This window comes from Acanthochromis polyacanthus, chromosome 14 (assembly GCF_021347895.1).
Source record: "Acanthochromis polyacanthus isolate Apoly-LR-REF ecotype Palm Island chromosome 14, KAUST_Apoly_ChrSc, whole genome shotgun sequence".
NCBI classification, from domain to species: Eukaryota; Metazoa; Chordata; class Actinopteri; family Pomacentridae; genus Acanthochromis; species Acanthochromis polyacanthus.
In genome coordinates, this window is record NC_067126.1 from 4905908 (window position 1) to 4925948 (window position 20041).

The following is a 20041-nucleotide window of genomic DNA, read 5'->3' on the forward strand; positions in this document are numbered from 1 at the left end:
CACCTGTAATTTCTTTGGAGGTTGCTCTGGGCTCTTTGGATACAATTCGAACGATCCGTCTCTTCAATTTGTCATCAATTTTCCTCTTGCGGCCACGTCCAGGGAGGTTGGCTACTGTCCCGTGGGTCTTGAACTTCTGAATAATATGAGCCACTGTTGTCACAGGAACTTCAAGCTGTTTAGAGATGGTCTTATAGCCTTTACCTTTAAGATGTTTGTCTATAATTTTTTTTTCGGATGTCCTGGGACAATTCTCTCCTTCGCTTTCTGTTGTCCATGTTCAGTGTGGTACACACCTTTTCACCAAACAGCAGGGTGACTACTTGTCTCCTTTTAAATAGGCAGACTGACTGATTATGAGTTTGGAAACACCTGTGATGTCAATTAAATGACACACCTGAGTTAATCATGTCACTCTGGTCAAATAGTTTTCAATCTTTTATAGAGGTACCATCATTTTTGTCCAGGCCTGTTTCATTAGTTTGTTTTTTTTAAATAATTATGTTAATCAACAATTCAAAAGTAATGGCTGTTTTTGATTATTTAATTTTCAATAAATTTTTATTTATTGTTACTTTTGTGAGTTTCAAGTGATTTCAGTGAGAATTGTGGGTTTTTCTTCTTTAACTGAGGGGTACCAACAATTTTGTCCACGTGTGTATGTCTAATGTTCTTGTTTCAAGTTGTTTTGTGCCTTGTGTTTTGTCTGGCTTGTTCAAGTCATTTTATGTCTCTTTGGAACAGTTTTGTGACCATATTGTCATTTTGTGTCTTGTTTTGGTGGATTTGTGTGTCTGTCACAGGTTTATCACTTTGTGGTCATTTTGTGTCATTTTTTGTGTTTTACGTTGTTTTGTGTCCCCCTTTTCTTATTGTGTGTCGTATTTTTGTTGTTCAATGTCATTTTTGTCATTTTGTCTTATTTTTGTTGTTCAGTGTCATTTTGTGTCTTGTTTTTTTTGTCTGTTCATGTCGTTTTATGTCTCTTTGGGAATTTTTTTTTTTTTGCCATATTGCCATTTTGTTTCCCTTTTTTGTTTTGTGTGTTTTTGTTGTCTTATGTCTTTTTTGTGATTTTGTGTCTTGTTTTGGTGGTTTTCTATGTCTTTCTGATGCTTTTGTGTTTAGTTATTCTTGTTTAAAGTTGCTTTGTGTTTCATATTTGTCATTCTGTGTCTTGTTTTGTGTCCTTTTTGTTTTTCTGTTTTGATTTTGTTGTTTTGTCTCATTTGTTGTGCCTTGTTTAAGTCATTTTATCTCTCTTTGGGACAGTTTTGTTACCATATTGCTATTTTGTTTCTTGTTTTTGTTGTTTGATGTCTTGTGTTATTGTGTATCTTGTTTTTGGTGGATTTGTGTGTCTGTGGCACAGTTTTATAACTTTGTGGTCATTTTGTGTGTAATTTTTCTTGCTTTATGTTTTGTGTCTCATTTTTATCTCATTTTGTGTCTTATTTTGTTGTTTTGTGTCTTTCTTTGTCTGTCCTGTTCATGTCATTTTATGTCTCTTTTGGAAAATTTTGTTGCTATTTTTTTCTCATGTTTTTTGTTTTGTGTGTTTTTGTTGTCTTATGTCTTTTTTGTGATTTTGTGTCTTGCTTTGGTGGTTTTCTCTTTCTGACGGTTTTGTCATTTTATGGTTGTTTTGTGTTTAGTTTTCTTGTTTTAAGTTGCTTTGTGTCTCATATTTGTAGTTTTGTGTTTTGTCTTGTTCTTCTGTTTTGATTTAGTCATTTTTTGTGTATTGTTCATGTCATTTTGTGTGTCCTTGAGGTCGTTTTGTCTCCACGTGTCGATTTTGAACTACAGTCTCTACAGACTTTTTCTGTAAGTGAAACACCAGGCTTGTTTTCTTATGTGACATGAATGTAGCAGGATTAGTTTGTTCTGTGAGATAATAGATCAGGAGTATCTGTGATGCTCTGTCAGCTGCTCTGTTTACCAGGGGAGGGTTTGTTAATTCTGCCAGTTTCATACATCCTGGTCACATGATGATCAGTCTCCATGCACACAAACACACTAACTGAATAAACAGCTTCATGTTAACCTGCAGGTGATGAGAAATGATAACCGTGCTGCTGCTGAATGAAAAAACTGTGAAACCTGCAGGAAAAATAAGAACTGAATGTAAACACATGAAGACAGATTCTGTCCTTGGAGCCGGTGTTGGTCTTTGAGGCAGGATGTGAGCGTACATCAGCCACATGTTCTTCACTTTTACAGCTTCATCCTCTGAACAAACAGTGGAGCTGCCAATCGGCTGCTGCTCAGCTCTCAGTCTGATCCTAGGATGCATCGCTGCAAAACCACAAACTGAGCAGAGACGCCGGCTTCTGACCGACGATGGATCCCAAGCCCAGGTAGAATCTCATTTTAACTGCTCTTTCTAACTGAATGTATGTAAAGTCTCAGAATTTTCAATCCAAGCCAACAAAAATCCTCTAAGATCCACTCTACACGTTGCAGTTTTAGACTTGTGTCTGCTAAATGGTGTCATAGATCACCAAAATATGAGTCTAGGATCGAAGAAAAGCCTCTGAGATCAACTCCACACATTGAATTTTTTGTGTCTGTTCAGGGACATCAGGACTGTGTTATAAGTATCTGCTAAGTGATTGTTCAATGCTGTTCCAGTTTGACAGCCTCTTTTTTTTTTTTTTTTTTTTTTTAAATTTGGCGCTCTTGGTCTTTTCTGTCCAAAATCTGAGTCTAGGATTGAGAAATTCATTGATTAGAGATGGGAAGACTGTTTGTTTTTAAGTTATCTGATTAGGGATGTGAAGAAGTGTTTGATAAGTGGCTAATATTCTGAGTAGTCCGAGGTGAATTCCAGAGATCTCTAACTGTGGTTTGCCTGGTCAACATGATGTAGCTGATGTTTGTATCTGCAAGTTTCCATCTATCTGTAATTAAATGCATTTCCTTGCGTTGAACACCAGGGGGCGCAGTCTGTATAGTATACAGATTTATGGACATGAAGCAAAACTATGTGGAACTGAGATGTTAGACACCAAAGTAACTGGTTAAAGTTTGGAAGAATGTCACTTTTTGTGGTAAAATACGAATCTTTTGTGATATATTCGAATCCATCATCTGGGTTGCCATGGTGACAAACCCCGCCCCATGTAAAATGTGACTGGTTGACTGAAAATCAGTGACAGTGAAGCAGCAAAACAGCCGGTAAAGGTATGTTGAAAAGAAACTCCAAACAAACAGAATCTGACGGAAAATACCTTTAAAAGCACTAAAGGTTGAGTTTAGTTGTCGGTGCTTTTAGAGACACATTGACTCCAGTGGAAAACATTAAAAAATGACTGAAGTGAAGCTCTTTCTGTTTATTTGTATTATTGATGCCAAACATTTTCCACTTCAGGATTTGTTGTTCTACCTGTAAGACTGTGCAGCGTGAGAAGACTCTGTGAAGAGAAGGCCAGCTCCCTTTACTCAAACTAACTCTGAAACCACAGCTGGTTAAACATGAACACACATAATGTCCATGCGGAGATATTAAAGACTCAAACTGGATCCAGGTTGTTTATTAGAGGAAACGGCAGCACAGGTAGAAGGATGTTTGGACAGTCGTGGTAAACGATGCACAGAAACGGTGTTTTACGCTGTAGTTTGCAGTAGTTTGTGTTCAGGTGGTTGTTAGAGAAATCAAACTTGTGTGGATGTGATGGATCCTGTGGAGAGTCCAGCAACTCAGCAGCGGTGAGCAGTTTTAACACCTCGGGATGTTAGGTTGTTAAGTTTAGAATATGATAATCAATGCAGAAAATATACAAAAAAAACGTAAGATTTTTCATTTTTACGATTAATATTTCAGTCAACAGTGTTTATTTCTGTTTTAGTTGAAAATGAGTGAGCAAAAGATTAATAACAGTGTAGAAATAATCAGGAAAAAATAAGATTTCTACTGCAGAAACTTACAGAACCATGTAATTATCCTTTCTTTTGAATTTTTTTTGACTTATAGTTTAACTGACTTAAGTCACTGTTATTTTATAAAGAACATGAAGAGGAGTGCTTTTCATTGAAGGAATAAGCTTAAACATTAAGGCTAAGACCCTATAGTATTATATATAATAAAAAATACCTTACAAATTTAAATGTTTTTCATACATTTTTCTTACCACCATGCTAGCATTTTATTGCACATAATTTTCTAAAATGTTGAATACGATGTCGCTACACTCACAGATTATATAGACTGATTTGAAATGGAACAGAAAGCATTTAATTCTTGCCTATTTATGTTGTGTGAAACAGTAATAAATATGCATTTTACTTATTAGCTCAGATTTGACTAAAGTTCTATTTATAAATATAGATGTTGACAGCTAGGTTCCATCCTCAAAAGAAAATATAAGAGCAGATTATACTAACATCTAAAACATAGATGTCAGAAGGAGTTAATTTATTTAATAAAGTGTGCAGATGTTTTCCTTTCTGTGCTCGCTGTGATTGTGTGTGACGCTCTGTGTTAGCTCAATTTAAATTGATGTGAAGTTTTTCATCTTTGTACAGAAGTTTGGGCTCACTTAGAAATGTTCTTATTTTTGAAAGAAAATGTTTTTTTTTCCAGTGGAGATAACATTAATCCAGTGTAGACATAGTTAATGTGGTAAATGACTATTGTAGCTGGAAACAGCTGATTTTTAATAGAATATCTCCATAGGGGTACAGAGGAACATTTCCAGCAACCATCACTCCTGTGTTCTAATGCTACATTGTGTTAGCTAATGGAGTTGAAAGGCTCATTGATGGTCAGAAAACCCTTGTACAGTTATGTTAGCACATGGATAAAAGTGTGAATATTAATGGAAAACATGAAATTGAGTGACCCCAAACTTTTGAACAGACACATTTACTCAGGATGTTCTGATCAAGTTTTTTTTTGTCCCGATTTGATCCAAGTCAATAAATATTTACTACTGACTAAAGCCCAACAACATTTTCTTAGAGAATACACACTTCAAGCACAGTAGATCAGCTGTAGTACCTGGTACTTTACTGTTCAACTCTAGAAGGCAGACAGTTGCATGGTTGTGGTGCCCTTTTTTTGTCTCTTTTTTTGTCATTTTGGTCATAAATCATTGGCTGAATGGTCTAAATTGATCAGGTAATATTGTTTGTTTCTTCTTCTGCGAGCAGCAAAGGTAAGATGATGTTTGGTCTGAAAGTGAAGAAGAAGAAGAAGAAGAAAGTCAACAGTGACCTGGTTCTGGCAAACAGAGGAGCTGTGGGTGAGGCTTTTTGAAAACACACATCTACAGCTGGATTTACTCCAGTTGCAGACGAACCTTTGTCAAACAGTCACATGTTTCTGTGTTTACAGTCACTGTGGGTCATTCAGGTTTAAACATCCTATAAAATGATTTTAACCTCTTAAAACCTATTTAATATTCACCTGTTCAAACAGTTTAAAGCAATAAAATCAGCAAATCTAAACCGTTAAACTGAAGACATACAGGGTGTGGCCATAATAAAATGACTCCGTTAAACTCAGTACTGATGTGTTTGGATGTTTCTGCTGCAGACAGTGAGATGGAGGCCTCGTCTGAAGCTTCTCTCCTACAGGATGGAGAAAACTCTGAGGAGCAACCAGGAATCTCTGCAGTCAGAAGCAGAGTCATACCAAACACTAAGAGGTGGGAGCTGAGTTTAGGACCTTTTGTAAACAACATCAGACATATATGTTTGTATTTCTGTGTTAGATGTGGCTGATCTGTGCACTGAACCTCCACAGGTCCAAACTGAAAACTCGAATCCAGGACAGTGAAGGAAAACCACAGAGCTTCCAGGTAACAGAAAAGAATTCAAAGAAATATTCACCGTCCTTGGATGTTTTCCACATTGTTTCTCAACATTAACTCGTTTTAATTTGACTTTTTTGACAAAAATATACCCCATTAAAAGATTCTTTCATGTCAAAGTGAAAGCAAATTAATTCCAATTAATATAAAATGTGAAATAAGTGATTCCATAAGTGTTCACTCAGTGATTGTAGAATAAAGAGTCCTGGATCTGAAGGTCCAGTCTCTGGTGGATCAGTTCTCCTGGATAGAACTGCACCATGAAGAATAAAGAACCAAGAAACTCTGAGAAAAGGTTGTTGAAAAGCATCAGTCAGGACGATAAAAGAACATTTAAAGTTCCTGAAGATCTCTTGGAGTCCAGTTACACACGTGGACAAAATTGTTGGTACCCCTCAGTTAAAGAAGGAAAAACCCACAATTCTCACTGAAATCACTTGAAACTCACAAAAGTAACAATAAATAAAAAATTATTGAAAATTAAATAATCAAAATCAGCCATCACTTTTGAATTGTTGATTAACATAATTATTTAAAAAAAACAAACTAATGAAATAGGGCTGGACAAAAATGATGGTACCCATAACTTAATATTTTGTTGCACAACCTTTTGAGGCAATCACTGCAATTAAACGATTTCTGTATTTGTCAATGAGCGTTCTGCAGCTGTCAACAGGTATTTTGGCCCACTCCTCATGAGCAAACAGCTCCAGTTGTCTCAGGTTTGATGGGTGTCTTCTCCAAATGGCATGTTTCAGCTCCTTCCACATATGTTCAATGGGATTCAGATCTGGGCTCATAGAAGGCCACTTTAGAATAGTCCAACGCTTTTCTCTCAGCCATTCTTGGGTGTTTTTGGCTGTGTGTTTTGGATCGTTGTCCTGTTGGAAGACCCGTGACCTGCGACTGAGACCAAGCTTTCTGACACTAGGCAGCACATTTCTCTCCAGAATGCCTTGATAGTCTTCAGATTTCATCTTACCTTGCACACTTTCAAGACACCCTGTGCCAGATGCAGCAAAGCAGCCCCAAAACATTACTGAGCCTCCTCCATGTTTCACCGTAGGGACAGTGTTCTTTTCTTCGTATGCTTGGTTTTTGAGTCTATGAACATAGAGTTGATGTGCCTTACCAAAAAGCTCCAGTTTGGTCTCATCTGTCCAAAGGACATTCTCCCAGAAGCTTTGTGGCTTGTCAACATGCATTTTTGCAAATTCCAGTCTGGCTTTTTTATGAGTTTTTTTCAGCAGTGGTGTCCTCCTTGGTCGTCTCCCATGAAGTCCACTTTGGCTCAAACAACGACGAATGGTGCGATCTGACACTGATGTACCTTGGCCTTGGAGTTCACCTTTAATTTCTTTGGAGGTTGCTCTGGGCTCTTTGGATACAATTCCAACGATCCGTCTCTTCAATTTGTCATCAATTTTCCTCTTGCGGCCACGTCCAGGGAGGTTGGCTACTGTCCCGTGGGTCTTGAACTTCTGAATAATATGAGCCACTGTTGTCACAGGAACTTCAAGCTGTTTAGAGATGGTCTTATAGCCTTTACCTTTAAGATGTTTGTCTATCATTTTTTTTCGGATGTCCTGGGACAATTCTCTCCTTCGCTTTCTGTTGTCCATGTTCAGTGTGGTACACACCTTTTCACCAAACAGCAGGGTGACTACTTGTCTCCCTTTAAATAGGCAGACTGACTGATTATGAGTTTGGAAACACCTGTGATGTCAATTAAATGACACACCTGAGTTAATCATGTCACTCTGGTCAAATAGTTTTCAATCTTTTATAGAGGTACCATCATTTTTGTCCAGGCCTGTTTCATTAGTTTGTTTTTTAAATAATTATGTTAATCAACAATTCAAAAGTGATGGCTGTTTTTGATTATTTAATTTTCAATAAATTTTATTTATTGTTACTTTTGTGAGTTTCAAGTGATTTCAGTGAGAATTGTGGGTTTTTCCTTCTTTAACTGAGGGGTACCAACAATTTTGTCCACGTGTGTAAATCCATCATTAAGAAATAGAAGGAAGATTAAACATGAATAAATCTGACTAGAGCAGGACGTCCTCAAAAACTGAGAGATTGAGAGAAAAAAGAGACCAGTGAGTGAGGCCACCAAGACTCCTATGACTCCTCTGAAGGAGTTCCAGCTTCAGCAGCTGAGATGTTACAGACTGTTCATCCAACAACTGTTGTCTGTTCTTCACCAGTCAAAGCTTTTTGGAGACAAAGAGAAAGACTCTGATGGAAAAAGTTCCAATTAAATGTGGACTAGAGTTCACCAGAAGACATGTGGAGACTCTGAAGACACCTGGAAGAAGGTTCTTTGGTCTGAGGAGACCAGGATGGAGCTTTATGTCCATCAGAGTAGATGATATGTTTGATGGACACCAAACGCTGAACATCGTCACGAATGCACCATCAACACTGTGAAGCACGGTGGTGGCAGCATCATGATGTTCCTCAGCAGCAGGTCCTGGAAGGCTTGTAAAGGTAGAGGGTAAATGAATGCAGTAAAGTCTAGAGAAATCCTGGAGGACAACCTGATGAAGTCTGAAGAGAACAAAGACTTGGAGAGGATTAGTTTTCCATTCAGACGATGAGTTGAAACAAACAAAGATCTTCAGAAATAGTTTCAAGACAACAAGGTGGAAGTTCTGGAGGCCAAGTCAGAGTCCAGACCTCAGTCCAAAATTCTGTTCACTCAGGATCTCTGTGGAACCTGACAGAGTTTAACAGTTTATAAAGAAGAATGAAGTAAAACTGCACCATCCAGATGTTCAAGATGACTGAAACCAACAGGATCAATGATGGACCTGAATTTAAAAGTTCATCTACTAAATATCGACTTGAACGGAGTGAATACTGATGCAGTCACTTATTTTATTGACAGAAAATCTTTTCCAGTGGTGTTTCATTCCTTATTTGCCCTACAGGTTGCCATCAACATCACCGAAGCGAGGCAGCTGGTCGGAGAAAACATCGACCCCAGCGTGGTAATCGAGATTGGAGATGAGAAGAAACAGACGACGGTCAAAGAAGGAACCAACGCTCCTTTTTACAATGAGGTACCTGAGAAACCCACCTGAGATATTTATTCTGAATACAGTTGGCTCATTTAAAATCATCCCACTGTTTTCTGTCCATCAGTATTTTGTGTTCGACTTCTTCGCCCACAAGGAGGTCTTCTTCGACAAGGTCATCAAGCTGACGGTGGGTGACGGACTGCATACAGGCCTTAAATTATAATCTCAGACCTCCACTGTCCTGTTTCTGTTTGGGTGTAACACTTTAAAGTGTTTATTTGGTCTTGTTTTTTCCCTCTGCAGGTGATGCACTCAAAGATGTTGAGGAGTTTCTGTGTCGGATCCTTCAAGCTGGATGTTTGGACGGTCTACAAACAACCAGGTAGCTCATCTGTCTTCTGGTTTCGGCCGGTATACATCTCGTTTCTGACAGTTTTGTCCTTGTTGGTTTTCTTTTTGTGTTGTCTTTGTCATTATTTTGTCTCCTTTCTTTAGTTTTATGTCTCATTTTATGTCCCGTTGTTGTTGTTTTTGGTCTTGTTCGTGTCATGTCTGTCTTTTGCTTTGTTTTGCGTCTGTTTTTTTTTTTTTTTAATTTTGTGTCTTCTGTTCTTAGTGTTGTGTCTGGTTTTGGTTGTTTCATGTCTTTGGGATAGGTTTTGTATCTTGGTTTTCAAATTTTGTGTCCAGTTTTGTCATTTTGTGTCTCTTTGTCTCTACATACTGTAGATATTTTACCGTTTCCAGTCTCTAAAAAGATGTATCTTTCAACCACTTGCTTCCTCTGTATGCTACTTTTTTAATCCGTGCTGCATATATTTTATTGATCCAGTAGGTTTTGTTTTTCTTGTAATTATTTTGAACAAGTTTATGTTTTTATACATCATTTAGAAATGGAAGCAATGTGTAGCATGAGAAAATCTGACTAGAGCAGGACGTCCTCAAGAACTGAGACACCTACGACTCCTCTGAAAAGACTAAGGAGGGAGGCCACCAAGACACCTATGACTCTGGATAACTTACAAGACGTCAAACTATTTGCATGTCTCCATCCTCTCCTCTCGACTCCTCTCCCCGTTCTGACTGTGTCTCCCTCCAGGTCACCAGTTCATCAATAAGTGGGCCATGTTGACCAACCCTGGTGACATCAGCACCGGGGTCAAAGGTTATGTAAAGTGTGACATCAGCGTCTCGGCGAAGGGCGACGCCATGCAGCCGGGACAGAAGACAAGCGACGCCGAGGAGCAGATAGACAAGTATGACATACACGTCTTCTACATGTTGGTTTTTACGTGTTTCTGCTGCCTAGAAGCAGGACGGGTGTAAAAAATGTAATGCCTAACTGTTTATTTAGCATCTTCGTTAGCAGCACCCTAACATGGAGCCAAATGTTTGCAGCAAAGCCATAAGTTTGCAAATAAAAATTGGCCAAAACCTCCAGTAATCGTCTGGTAAAAAGTCTACCAACATGCCAGTTCATGTTGACCAGAGAGAGCATTTCTGACAGACAGTCAAAGTAAGACTCTATGTTTGCAAATTACACCTCAGAAGTCATTTCAGAGATCAGAAAGATTTTCAGTGAATGAAAATCATGATTTTTAACTGCCGTAAAAGCTGTCCAGAAAAGATAACAAACTCTTCCAAAATAACTGTAAACCTGACATAAAATTTGTCCACAATAATTTGACAAACATGATACAAGAAGTTGTTTAAAATGACAAAAAATGACCAAAATATCCAAAATTTGTCCAACATGATGCAAAAAAAATGACAAAAATCTGTCCAAACTGCCTAAAAACCTTGTGACTTTGTCTTGGAAAACTCCCAAAATAACAATAAAATTACCCAAAATGACTGGAAATTTCTTCAGAATTACTTGAAACTTGCCCAAAATGAGTGAAAGCTTTGAGACAATAACCAAGATTCATCCTTAATGGCACAAAACTTGACAAAAAACATTTCCAAACTGCCTGAATACCTTCAACTTTGAGTCGGACATCACTCAGAATAAAAGCAAAATTGCCCAAAATGACTCTAATCTTTTCCAAAATAACCAACGTTCATCTTTAATGACTCAGAACTTGGCAAAAATGTGTCCAAACTGCCTAAAAACATGTTGAAAATGTCTCAAAATCATCCAAAATTACAAAAAGTTGGCAGTCACTCAAAATTTACTCCAATTAAGTATTAAATGTATTCAAACTGCCTATAAACTTGTCGAAAATGTTTCAGTATTGCCCCAAATAACCAAAATGTGGCCAAAACGGCACAAAATTTGGCCAAAATGAAAAAAATATATCTAAGCTGTCTAAAAATCTTGCAAACATGTCTCAGAAATCATTCAAAATTACCCAAAATGACTCCAGATTTGTCCCGAATAACTTGAAACTTTGCCAAAATAACCAAGATTCATCCATAATGACTCAATACTTGCCAAAAAAGTGTCCAAACCGTCTAAAAACATGTTGAAAATGTTTCAAAATTGCTCCAAATTACTAAAAAGTCCATGTTAAAAACACACATTCAATCCAACATAAAGTCAATAAAAACAACCAGAAGATGCGCTGTAATAAACTACTATGAAAATATGACCCAGTTCTTACAGTAAAATGTGGTTAAGAGCTGTAGAAGTGATGCTAACTGTCCAGTTCCTGGGCGGTCTCTGCTAGAACCACTGAGGTTCTCCTCGTTCTCCTGCTGTCTGTCCTCAGGAACCTTCTGATTCCGGACGGTTTTCCGGCCGAGCGTCCCTGGGCTCGGTTCTGTGTGAAGGTCTACCGAGCTGAAGGTCTTCCCAGGAACAACTCCAGCATCATGGCCAACGTCACCAAGGCCTTCATTGGAGACAACACGGCGCTGATCGACCCCTACGTGGTGGTCGGCTTCTTCAGACAAGTGGTGGGCTCAGCCTTCTTTAATGTTCTTGTGGTTCTTTGGTTTTTGAGGTTTGTTGAGCGTCTGGATCCGTCTTTAATCTCCTCCAGGGTCGAACCTCCACCCAGAAATCCACTGCAGACCCGGTCTGGAACGAACAGATCGTCTTCACCGAGATGTTTCCTCCTTTATGCCAGAGACTGAAGATCCAGGTGAATATTTAGAGGAGAAGCACAGTTTACACTCAAAAATGAAAAAAAATCCTTAAATAGGTTGTTAAAAAGTTTCAGTGTATCTTTGTGTATAAATCCTCCTCAGGTTTGGGATGAAGGCAGCATGAGTGACGTTGCCATAGGAACGCATTACTTTGACCTGAGGAGGATTTCCAACGAGCAGGACGGAGACAGAGGTGAGGAGGGCAGGAGGACAGGTGAGCAGGAGGTGGAGGACTGAGGGCTTCATCATGGTTCCTTCTTCTTCTTCTCCTTCAGGGTTCCTGCCGACCTTCGGCCCGGCCTGGATCAACCTCTACGGCTCGGCCAGAAACTTCTCTCTGGGAGACGACACCGTGGAGCTGAACGAGGGCATTGGAGAGGGCGTGTCCTACAGGTAGACCAATCACAGCCAGATATCCTCATTATAGACCAGCAGGTGGGCTGTAATGAACTCACCTGTTGTTGTTGTTCTGGTGTTAGAGGCCGGGTCTACCTGGAGCTGGCAGTGGAGATCCTGTCAGGAGGAACCGGATCAGAGTCCAAACTGAGCCGGACGATGAAGCCGCTGAAAGAGGTTAAAGCTGGAAAGACTGGAGGGAAAGAGGTGAAGACAGGAGGAGGAGCAGCAGCAGGAGGAGGAGGAGCAGGAGGAGGAGGTGAAGAGGACAAAGGAAAAGCTGCAGGAGCTGAACTTCTTCCTGTTGAGCCTCCTCCAGCGGTGAGAAAACAAACAAACATCGGGAGTATGAGTCTGATTAAAGGTGTTTTTGAGGCTGTGAAAGTGAAATTAGGGAGAAAAAAAACACAGTAAAGCCTAAATGTTTGATTGTGCAGCTGGATGACGACAACAAGGAGAGTTTTCTGCTGTTTGGAGTTTTGTTTGAAGCCACCATGATCGACAGGAAGATCGGAGATCGACCAATCAGCTTTGAGTTCTCTCTGGGTGAGTCACTTCCTGCAGGGTTCTTTGTTATTTAAGTTCTGTTAGTTCCTCAGGTTCTCCTCCAGCGTCACGTCTTCATGCTGTTCCTTCAGGTAACTACGGTAACGTGCTGGAGTCTGTAGCTCCGCCTATCCACCCCAGTCCCGCTGTCTCTCGCCGGAGAAAAGATCTGGACTTCCTGGACACGTCCTCCCCCTCCAGCCAGACGTCCCCCTCCTGCCCAGAGAGCCTCAGGACGCCTCGTCCAAGACGTCCAGGTCAACGACGACGCCGGAGAAACCGCTGATCGTCGAGGGCAACAGGTCGAATCCCGTTGTCGAAGTTTACATTCACACTAAAATCAGAATCAGCTTTAATCTCAGTCTGATTATTTGTTTACGTCAAGTGTCGTAAAGGGGAACTTGTAGTAATTTTTGGTAACAATAGCATTATCAATCAATAATCGATTAAGCTTTAACATGAATGAAACACCAAAGACATTGTTACCAGCAGCAACGTGTGATTTTTGCCTGGTTTTTGCGTAGAAGTGACAAAAAGAACAGTATCTTGTTAACATAAACTTTGTTTTGAAGCCGTTAGCTTTGGTCAGAGGTCATTAACGACCACAGAAGACTCAGTCATGGTGTCCACTGTTAGCTAAAACCTTAAAATAACATTATCTTGTTAGCATAAACATTGTTTTGAAGACGTTAGCGTTGGCTGGAGGTCATTACCGATCACAGAAGACTCAGTCATGGTGCTCACTGCTAGCTAAAACCTTAAGGTAATATTTTGTGACATGCACATCCTTCGTTTTGCGCTTTAACAGTACTATATTTTTAACCTCTTAAATAATTCACAGCAATTAATAAATTTGCCACTAGCATCCCAAGAATCCATTAATCTGTTCCATACATCACTGTGATGCTGTGATTCTGTCCTGGTTGATCTCAGTTTATCTTAAACACATTAACATTGATTAAAGGTCATTAACGACCACAGAAGTCTTTGTCATGGTGCCCCTTTACTAGCTAAACTCCCACAATGCTCTCTGCTTTCCACCATGAACTTCCTGCAGTTGACTCCTCTGGTCTCTACAGTATTAAACAGTAAGAGGCTCCACCTGGTGGAACTACCAGGTACTACAGCTGATCTATGATACATTTACTAACAGGCATGTAGAGAAAACAGGTTTCTTCTGTCTTTTCCTGTTTTTGTGCAGGAAGTGATCTATTTTAACAGTTATTCTCACCTACTTGTGTGCAAATGTTCCAGTAAAACAGTCATTATGTTAAGATAAAGCTCCACTGAAGACAGCTGTGGTTGATTTAAAGAAATACAAAGAGGTTTTCCCAGAGTAACAGTGAGGTGCAGCAGACCATTCTAAAGCTCTGTGGATGGTATGAATATGTCATGGGTATTGTTCTGTAAAGTTCCCTGTATAATGCTGTGTATAACTGTGAGTGTATCTTCAGGTACTTCATGTATTTGCCGCTGGAGAAGCAGAAGCCTTGTGTTCATGTTGTGAGTCACTGGGAGGACAGAAGCTACCGACTGTACAACTCCAACATGCTGGACAACATCGCACGTCTGTTTGTACGTCAACAGGCTACTTTATTTAGCTAAAACATGGCATTAAAAAGTCTCTGTATGATCTGTCCTTTATAAACACACCTCATACCTGCATCAACGTGTTTTCTGTCCAGGAGGAAGGAGTCAGCAGTGCAGCCGAACTGCACAGAAAGTCGGATCCATCATCAGAGTCGCTGCTCAGATCCGTCCTCAGTGAATTCTGTCTGGACGCCCGGTACTGGAAATAAAACCACTGGAGAGGAAGTGGATGATTTAGTGCATTAATCTTACATTTAGTTCACTGGTCGTCCCGATGTTTAGAGATTTTTATTGAACAAGTTGAGGTTTAAACTTCTGTTCTGAAGTTAAAAGTTCAGACTTTTCCACATTTTGCTCACGTTATATCTGATTTATTTGCTTTTATTTATTTTATTTATTTACTCAATGCAGTGGAAATAGCATTTTTATGTTTTTTATTTTACAAAATCTGAATTTTTAAAAATATGTTTAGTTATATTTCTAACATTTTTATTTCTAAAATTATTTTTTACGCATTGATTACATTTTTTGTGTTTGATATATTTGACAATTTTTAAAAATATTTTTAATTGAGAAAAGTTTTTTAAATCTATTTTTCAATTTTTTATTTTTTCGTGTTTTTAAGATGTTTGATGTATTTTCGATATTACCTAACATGTTTGAATTATTTTTTTAAAAATCACGTTTTTTATCAAGAAAATATTTTAATTATTTTTATGAATCTGATTTTTTTCATCTAACCTGCAGTGAAATCTGTTCAGTGATTATCCAGGATCTCAGATTTAAAAAAAAAATCTTTATTGACCATAATGTGGTAAATTTCTGACTTTCCCGCACTAAGCTATTTTTTCTGATCAAATGTAGTTTAAAATGCCGATGAAGCTAAATGTTAAATGTTCACAGTTTTACAGTCTGTGAACATGTTTGTTGACATTTTTACAGACTTTTCCTGCAGTGATGATTTTAAACTGAAGCAGGATGAAGCAGTCTGTAACCATCTCTGTGTGTTTCTGTTGTGTTAAATGTGTGTTTCAGGAGTTTCATTGCAGCAGCCGAGGTGAAGCTGAAGGCCGAGCTGAAGTCAAACTATTTGACTCAACTGGACAAGAAACGTCTGACGATGTGCAAACAGGAGCTGGTAGGAAACCATCACCGTCACTGGTTCTGTTCAGGGTTTGACCTGAAGCCTCTAAAACACACCGAGGTTCTTTATGTCTGACAGATTTATGCAGTAAAATATTTTCATGCTTCAAGTTTTACATGTTCAGAGTTGGGCTAAATCATCAAACATGCATGACAAAAATGTGTCCAAACTGCATAAAAACTTGTCAAATGTGCCTCAAGAATTGTCCAAAATGACTCAAAACCTGTGCAGAATTTCTCAAAACTTGTCCAAAATCACTTAAAGCTCGGCCAAAATAACCAAAGTTCATCCTTAATGACACAAGACTTGCCAAAAATATGTCCAAACTAGAAACATGTTGAATTTATCTCAAAATCACAAAAAATTGCCAACGAAACTTGGCCAAAATAACCAAAATTTGGACAAAGCGACACAAAATTTAGCAAAAATGACAAAAAAAAATGTCTGAACTGCCTAAAAGTTTTGCAAATTTGTCTCTGAAATCTTCCAAAATAACAACAAAATTACCCAAAATGATTCAAAGCTTGGACAAAATAACCAAAATTCATCCTTGATGACGCAAAACTTGCCAAAAATGTGTCCAAACTGCCTATAAAGTTGTTGAAAATGTCTCAAATTTGCCCAGGATAATCTCAGTTTGGCCTAAGCGACACAAAACTTAGCAAAAATGACTAAAATATGTCCAAACTACCTAAAACATGTTGAGTATGTCTAAAAAAAATCACCCAAAAAACAACAAAATTACCCAAAATGGCTCTAAATCTGTCCTGAATTCCTTAAAGTTGCTGTATTGTGTTGCAGGAATCGATGATCGGAGAAGCTCAGTCCACCGTACAGAAGAAGAGGAAAGCCGGAGGAGTGAAAGAAATGCTTCAGGAGGCGACGAAGCTCACTCAGAAACTTCGCTTCCTGGTGGAGGAGGTACGACAAACACCTGAACACTGGCTAGTTTGGTTTATTCACCTCCAGCCTCATCATAATCTCGTTCTTCCAGCCTCAGCACACGGTTCCCGACACGTTTGTTTGGCTGCTGAGCAACAACAAACGAGTCGCCTACGCTCGACTTCGGACCAGAGACCTGCTGTTCTCCAGCGACCAGGAGGCTCGAGGAGTCGACTGTGGGAAGATCATAACGCTGTTCCTGAAGGTGACACAAAATGACAAAGAAGACACAAAATTACAAAAATTAGACAAGAAAACAACATAAAACATCAACAAACACAACAAAGTGACAGAAATGAGACAAGAAAACCCAAAACAGAACATCAAAAACAGACAAAACGACAAAAATTAGGCACACAATGACAAAAAAACCCAACACTGAATCATAAATCAACAGAAAACAAGCCAAAATGACAACAGCACAAAACGCGACAGGAAATGACATAAAACTGACAAAACAATCCAAATGAGACAACCAAAAAAACGCAACAAAAATGACACACAAAATGAGAGGAAAACCAAGACAAAAACAATGAACAGAGGAACAAGTTGTTGGAGATCCATCCAGCATGGTGAAACATCTTTCTGCACATGATGAGCAGAGGAGAGAGGAAACGTTTGAAAAGGCTGTCAAAATTTAAATATTTATGTTTAAAGTCACCCAAATTTGGTCCAAAATTAGATTAAACCAAAATAAAACAAGATGCAAAGAGACAAAATTATAACAGACACTTAAACTAAAATGTTACAAATGTCTAAAGAAATTGCTCAAAATGACTTGAAGCTTGGCCAAAATTCATCCTTAATGACACAAAATTTGACAAAAATGTGTCCAAACTGCCTAAAACCTTGTCAAATATGTCTCAAAAACGGTGAATTGACAAAATGACTCAAAACTGGCCCAACATGATGCATAACTCGGCCAAAATAACCAAAATGTGGCCAAAACAACAAAAAAAACTTTTAAAAATGACAAAAATGTGTCTAAACTGCCTATAAACTTGGCGAATATGTGTTGGAAATCACCCAAAATGATAACAAAATTATCCAAAATGACTCAAAACTTGCCAAAAATTACAAAAATGTCTTCACACTCCCTATAAGCTTGTCATTCTGTCTTAAAAGTCATCCAAAATGACTCAAATTTGCCCAAAATCACTTAAAAACTGGCCAAAATAACCAAAATTCATCCAAAACGGCATGAAACTTTCCAAAAACAACAAAAAACTTGACAAAAACGTGTAAAAACTGCCCAAAAACATGGTGAGTTTGTCTCAGAATAACAACAAAATTACCCCAAATGACTAAATTGACAAGAAATGACAAAGACGGGGCAAAACTAGCCACAACGAGACACATTTTGAAATCTAAAATGTGTCTTTGAGTGCAGCCTCCAGGGAAGCGTGTCGCCGGTTTGTCCGTCCAGGCGAAGCTCGATGTGTTTTTGTGGTTCGGATCTTGTTCGGACTCGAGCCACATGTTGGACAACCTTCCTGCAGGGCTCAGTCCGACCACCGGGGGCGCCGACGCCAGCAGCCCTCCGACACACCTGAGCTGCACAGGTGAGTCAGTATTCCAGCCAAACGCTCTCTACGGGGAGTTTAACGATAATTACTTGTGCTGTGACGTGATATTGACCACACTTAGTCTTCCAAAGTCAAGTTCCACCAGATCACACTTTTGATTGGTGAAAAATCTGGGTAGTTTAATTTTTGTTGTTGTTGTACGTCTCCTTTAAACTCACTGTTTGTGTGTCTACAGAACAGCATCAGTTCCAGTTGCGTTGCCACATGTACCAGGCTCGAGGTCTGATCGCCGCCGACAACACCGGACTGTCGGACCCGTTTGCCAGAGTCACCTTCCAGTCGCACAGCCAGACCACCAACGTAAGTGTCTGCAGCTTCTTGGTGCGTTTTATGTCATCGTTTTTATTTGTAAATCAGAAATTAAACAATATCACCTTAGCATGTTGTTCACGCTTTGCTGTCGTTCACGGACGCTCGCTAAGATGTGGATGAAATGAGGGCGTTAATGTTTTGGGAGCGCAGAAGAAGTCTCCGTTAGCTTCCAGGGAGCGTTATAAGTGTTGCAGGAGCACTGGGAGCAGAGCATTGCTGCACAGTGAGACTACATGAATACTTCCTCCATCACTGCTTCTTTGTGTTGTCAGATCATCAGTCAGACTCTCAGTCCGACATGGAACCAGTGTTTGCCGATGAGCCGCCTGCTGCTGAGCGGAGATCTGCAGAACATCCAGGCAGAACCTCCTCGAGTCCTGGTGGAGGTTTACGATGACGACGCTCTGGTACCGTCACACTAAAGGGATGGTTCGATCAAATGAAGGGTTGGTTGGCTCTGTAGACTGAATCTCCTCTCTCTGACCTCAGGGTAAAGCTGAGTACCTGGGCTCCACGGTGGTGGTACCGGAGGTCCAGCTGACCTCAGACCCGTACAGTCCACCCACCCTACAGTACAGTCCTCTGCACTGTGGCAGCCAACCAGGAGGAGACCTGCTGGCTGCATTCGAACTACTGCAGGTCAGTACCGGTTAGCTCGTATGCTAACAATGTAAGACGACGGGCTGAAGATAATAAAGTCTCTCGTGTTCAGATCCCAGAGTCTGGACTGCAGAGTCTGCCGGAGTTAGAGGAAGAAGACGGAGGCGTCTTCACGGTTCCTCCCAACATCCGGCCGGTCCTCAGCACCTACAGGCTGGAGGTTCTGCTGCTTCAGTGTGTCTGAAATAATCTGTAGTTTATATTTCTTATAGTTAAAACCTGTGTTTTCTCTCCTGCAGGTTTTGTTCTGGGGTCTGAGGGAGCTGAAGAAGGTTCAGTTTCTGTCTGTTGATCGGCCTCAGGTACAAAACACAAAAACACAACATAGATTACACAACTTTACAGCTGATATTACTGTTTGTATAGCCGCTGCACTGGAGGAAAATAGAGTAGAAAAGGAATCTATGTTCCCTATTTATTACTTTTAGCTAACTATTTTTACTTTCAGGTAACTATTTATTAGTTTTAGCTTACAATTAATTACTTTTAGCTGACAATTCTTTACTTTTAGCTAACTATTTATTACTTTTAGCCAATTATCTATTACTTTCAGCTGATAATTCTTTACATTTAGCTACTTGTTTATTACTTTTAGCCAATGATTTTCTTATGTTTATCTCACTTTTTATTTTCAGCTTTTTGCTACTTTTAGCTAAGTATTTGTTACATTTAGCTAATATTTATTACTTTTAGTCAACTGTTTGTTACATTTAGCTGACTATTTTTTAAAAACTTTCAGCCAGCTATTTTTTAGCAACCTATTTATGACTTTTAGCTAATTATTTATTACTTTTAGCCAATTATTTAATATTTTTAACAAACTATTTATTACTTTTAGCCAATTATTTATTACTTTTAGCGAACTACTTGTTGCTAATAGTAACAAACACAGTAACTGTTGGTGTTGGGGATCTCGTTGAGCCCACTCGGTGC

At 39.2% G+C, this 20041-nt stretch overlaps 1 protein-coding gene across 1 annotated transcript in view; it reads left to right on the forward strand.

Annotated features, from left to right (window-relative positions):
• Window positions 1–5167: 5167 nt before the first annotated feature.
• The window catches only part of fer1l6 (fer-1 like family member 6), a 37205-nt gene continuing 22331 nt past the window's right edge, over window positions 5168–20041 (forward strand). Inside the window, 22 exon segments of the mRNA XM_051959394.1 lie at window positions 5168–5246; window positions 5540–5651; window positions 5750–5804; window positions 8753–8884; window positions 8967–9029; window positions 9146–9224; window positions 9942–10098; window positions 11554–11740; window positions 11827–11928; window positions 12035–12125; window positions 12208–12325; window positions 12412–12649; window positions 12745–12874; window positions 12967–13065; window positions 13068–13176; window positions 14329–14449; window positions 14560–14660; window positions 15500–15602; window positions 16410–16529; window positions 16603–16755; window positions 17941–18112; window positions 18312–18436. Of these exon segments, the coding sequence (XP_051815354.1) occupies window positions 5168–5246; window positions 5540–5651; window positions 5750–5804; window positions 8753–8884; window positions 8967–9029; window positions 9146–9224; window positions 9942–10098; window positions 11554–11740; window positions 11827–11928; window positions 12035–12125; window positions 12208–12325; window positions 12412–12649; window positions 12745–12874; window positions 12967–13065; window positions 13068–13176; window positions 14329–14449; window positions 14560–14660; window positions 15500–15602; window positions 16410–16529; window positions 16603–16755; window positions 17941–18112; window positions 18312–18436 (2646 nt within the window).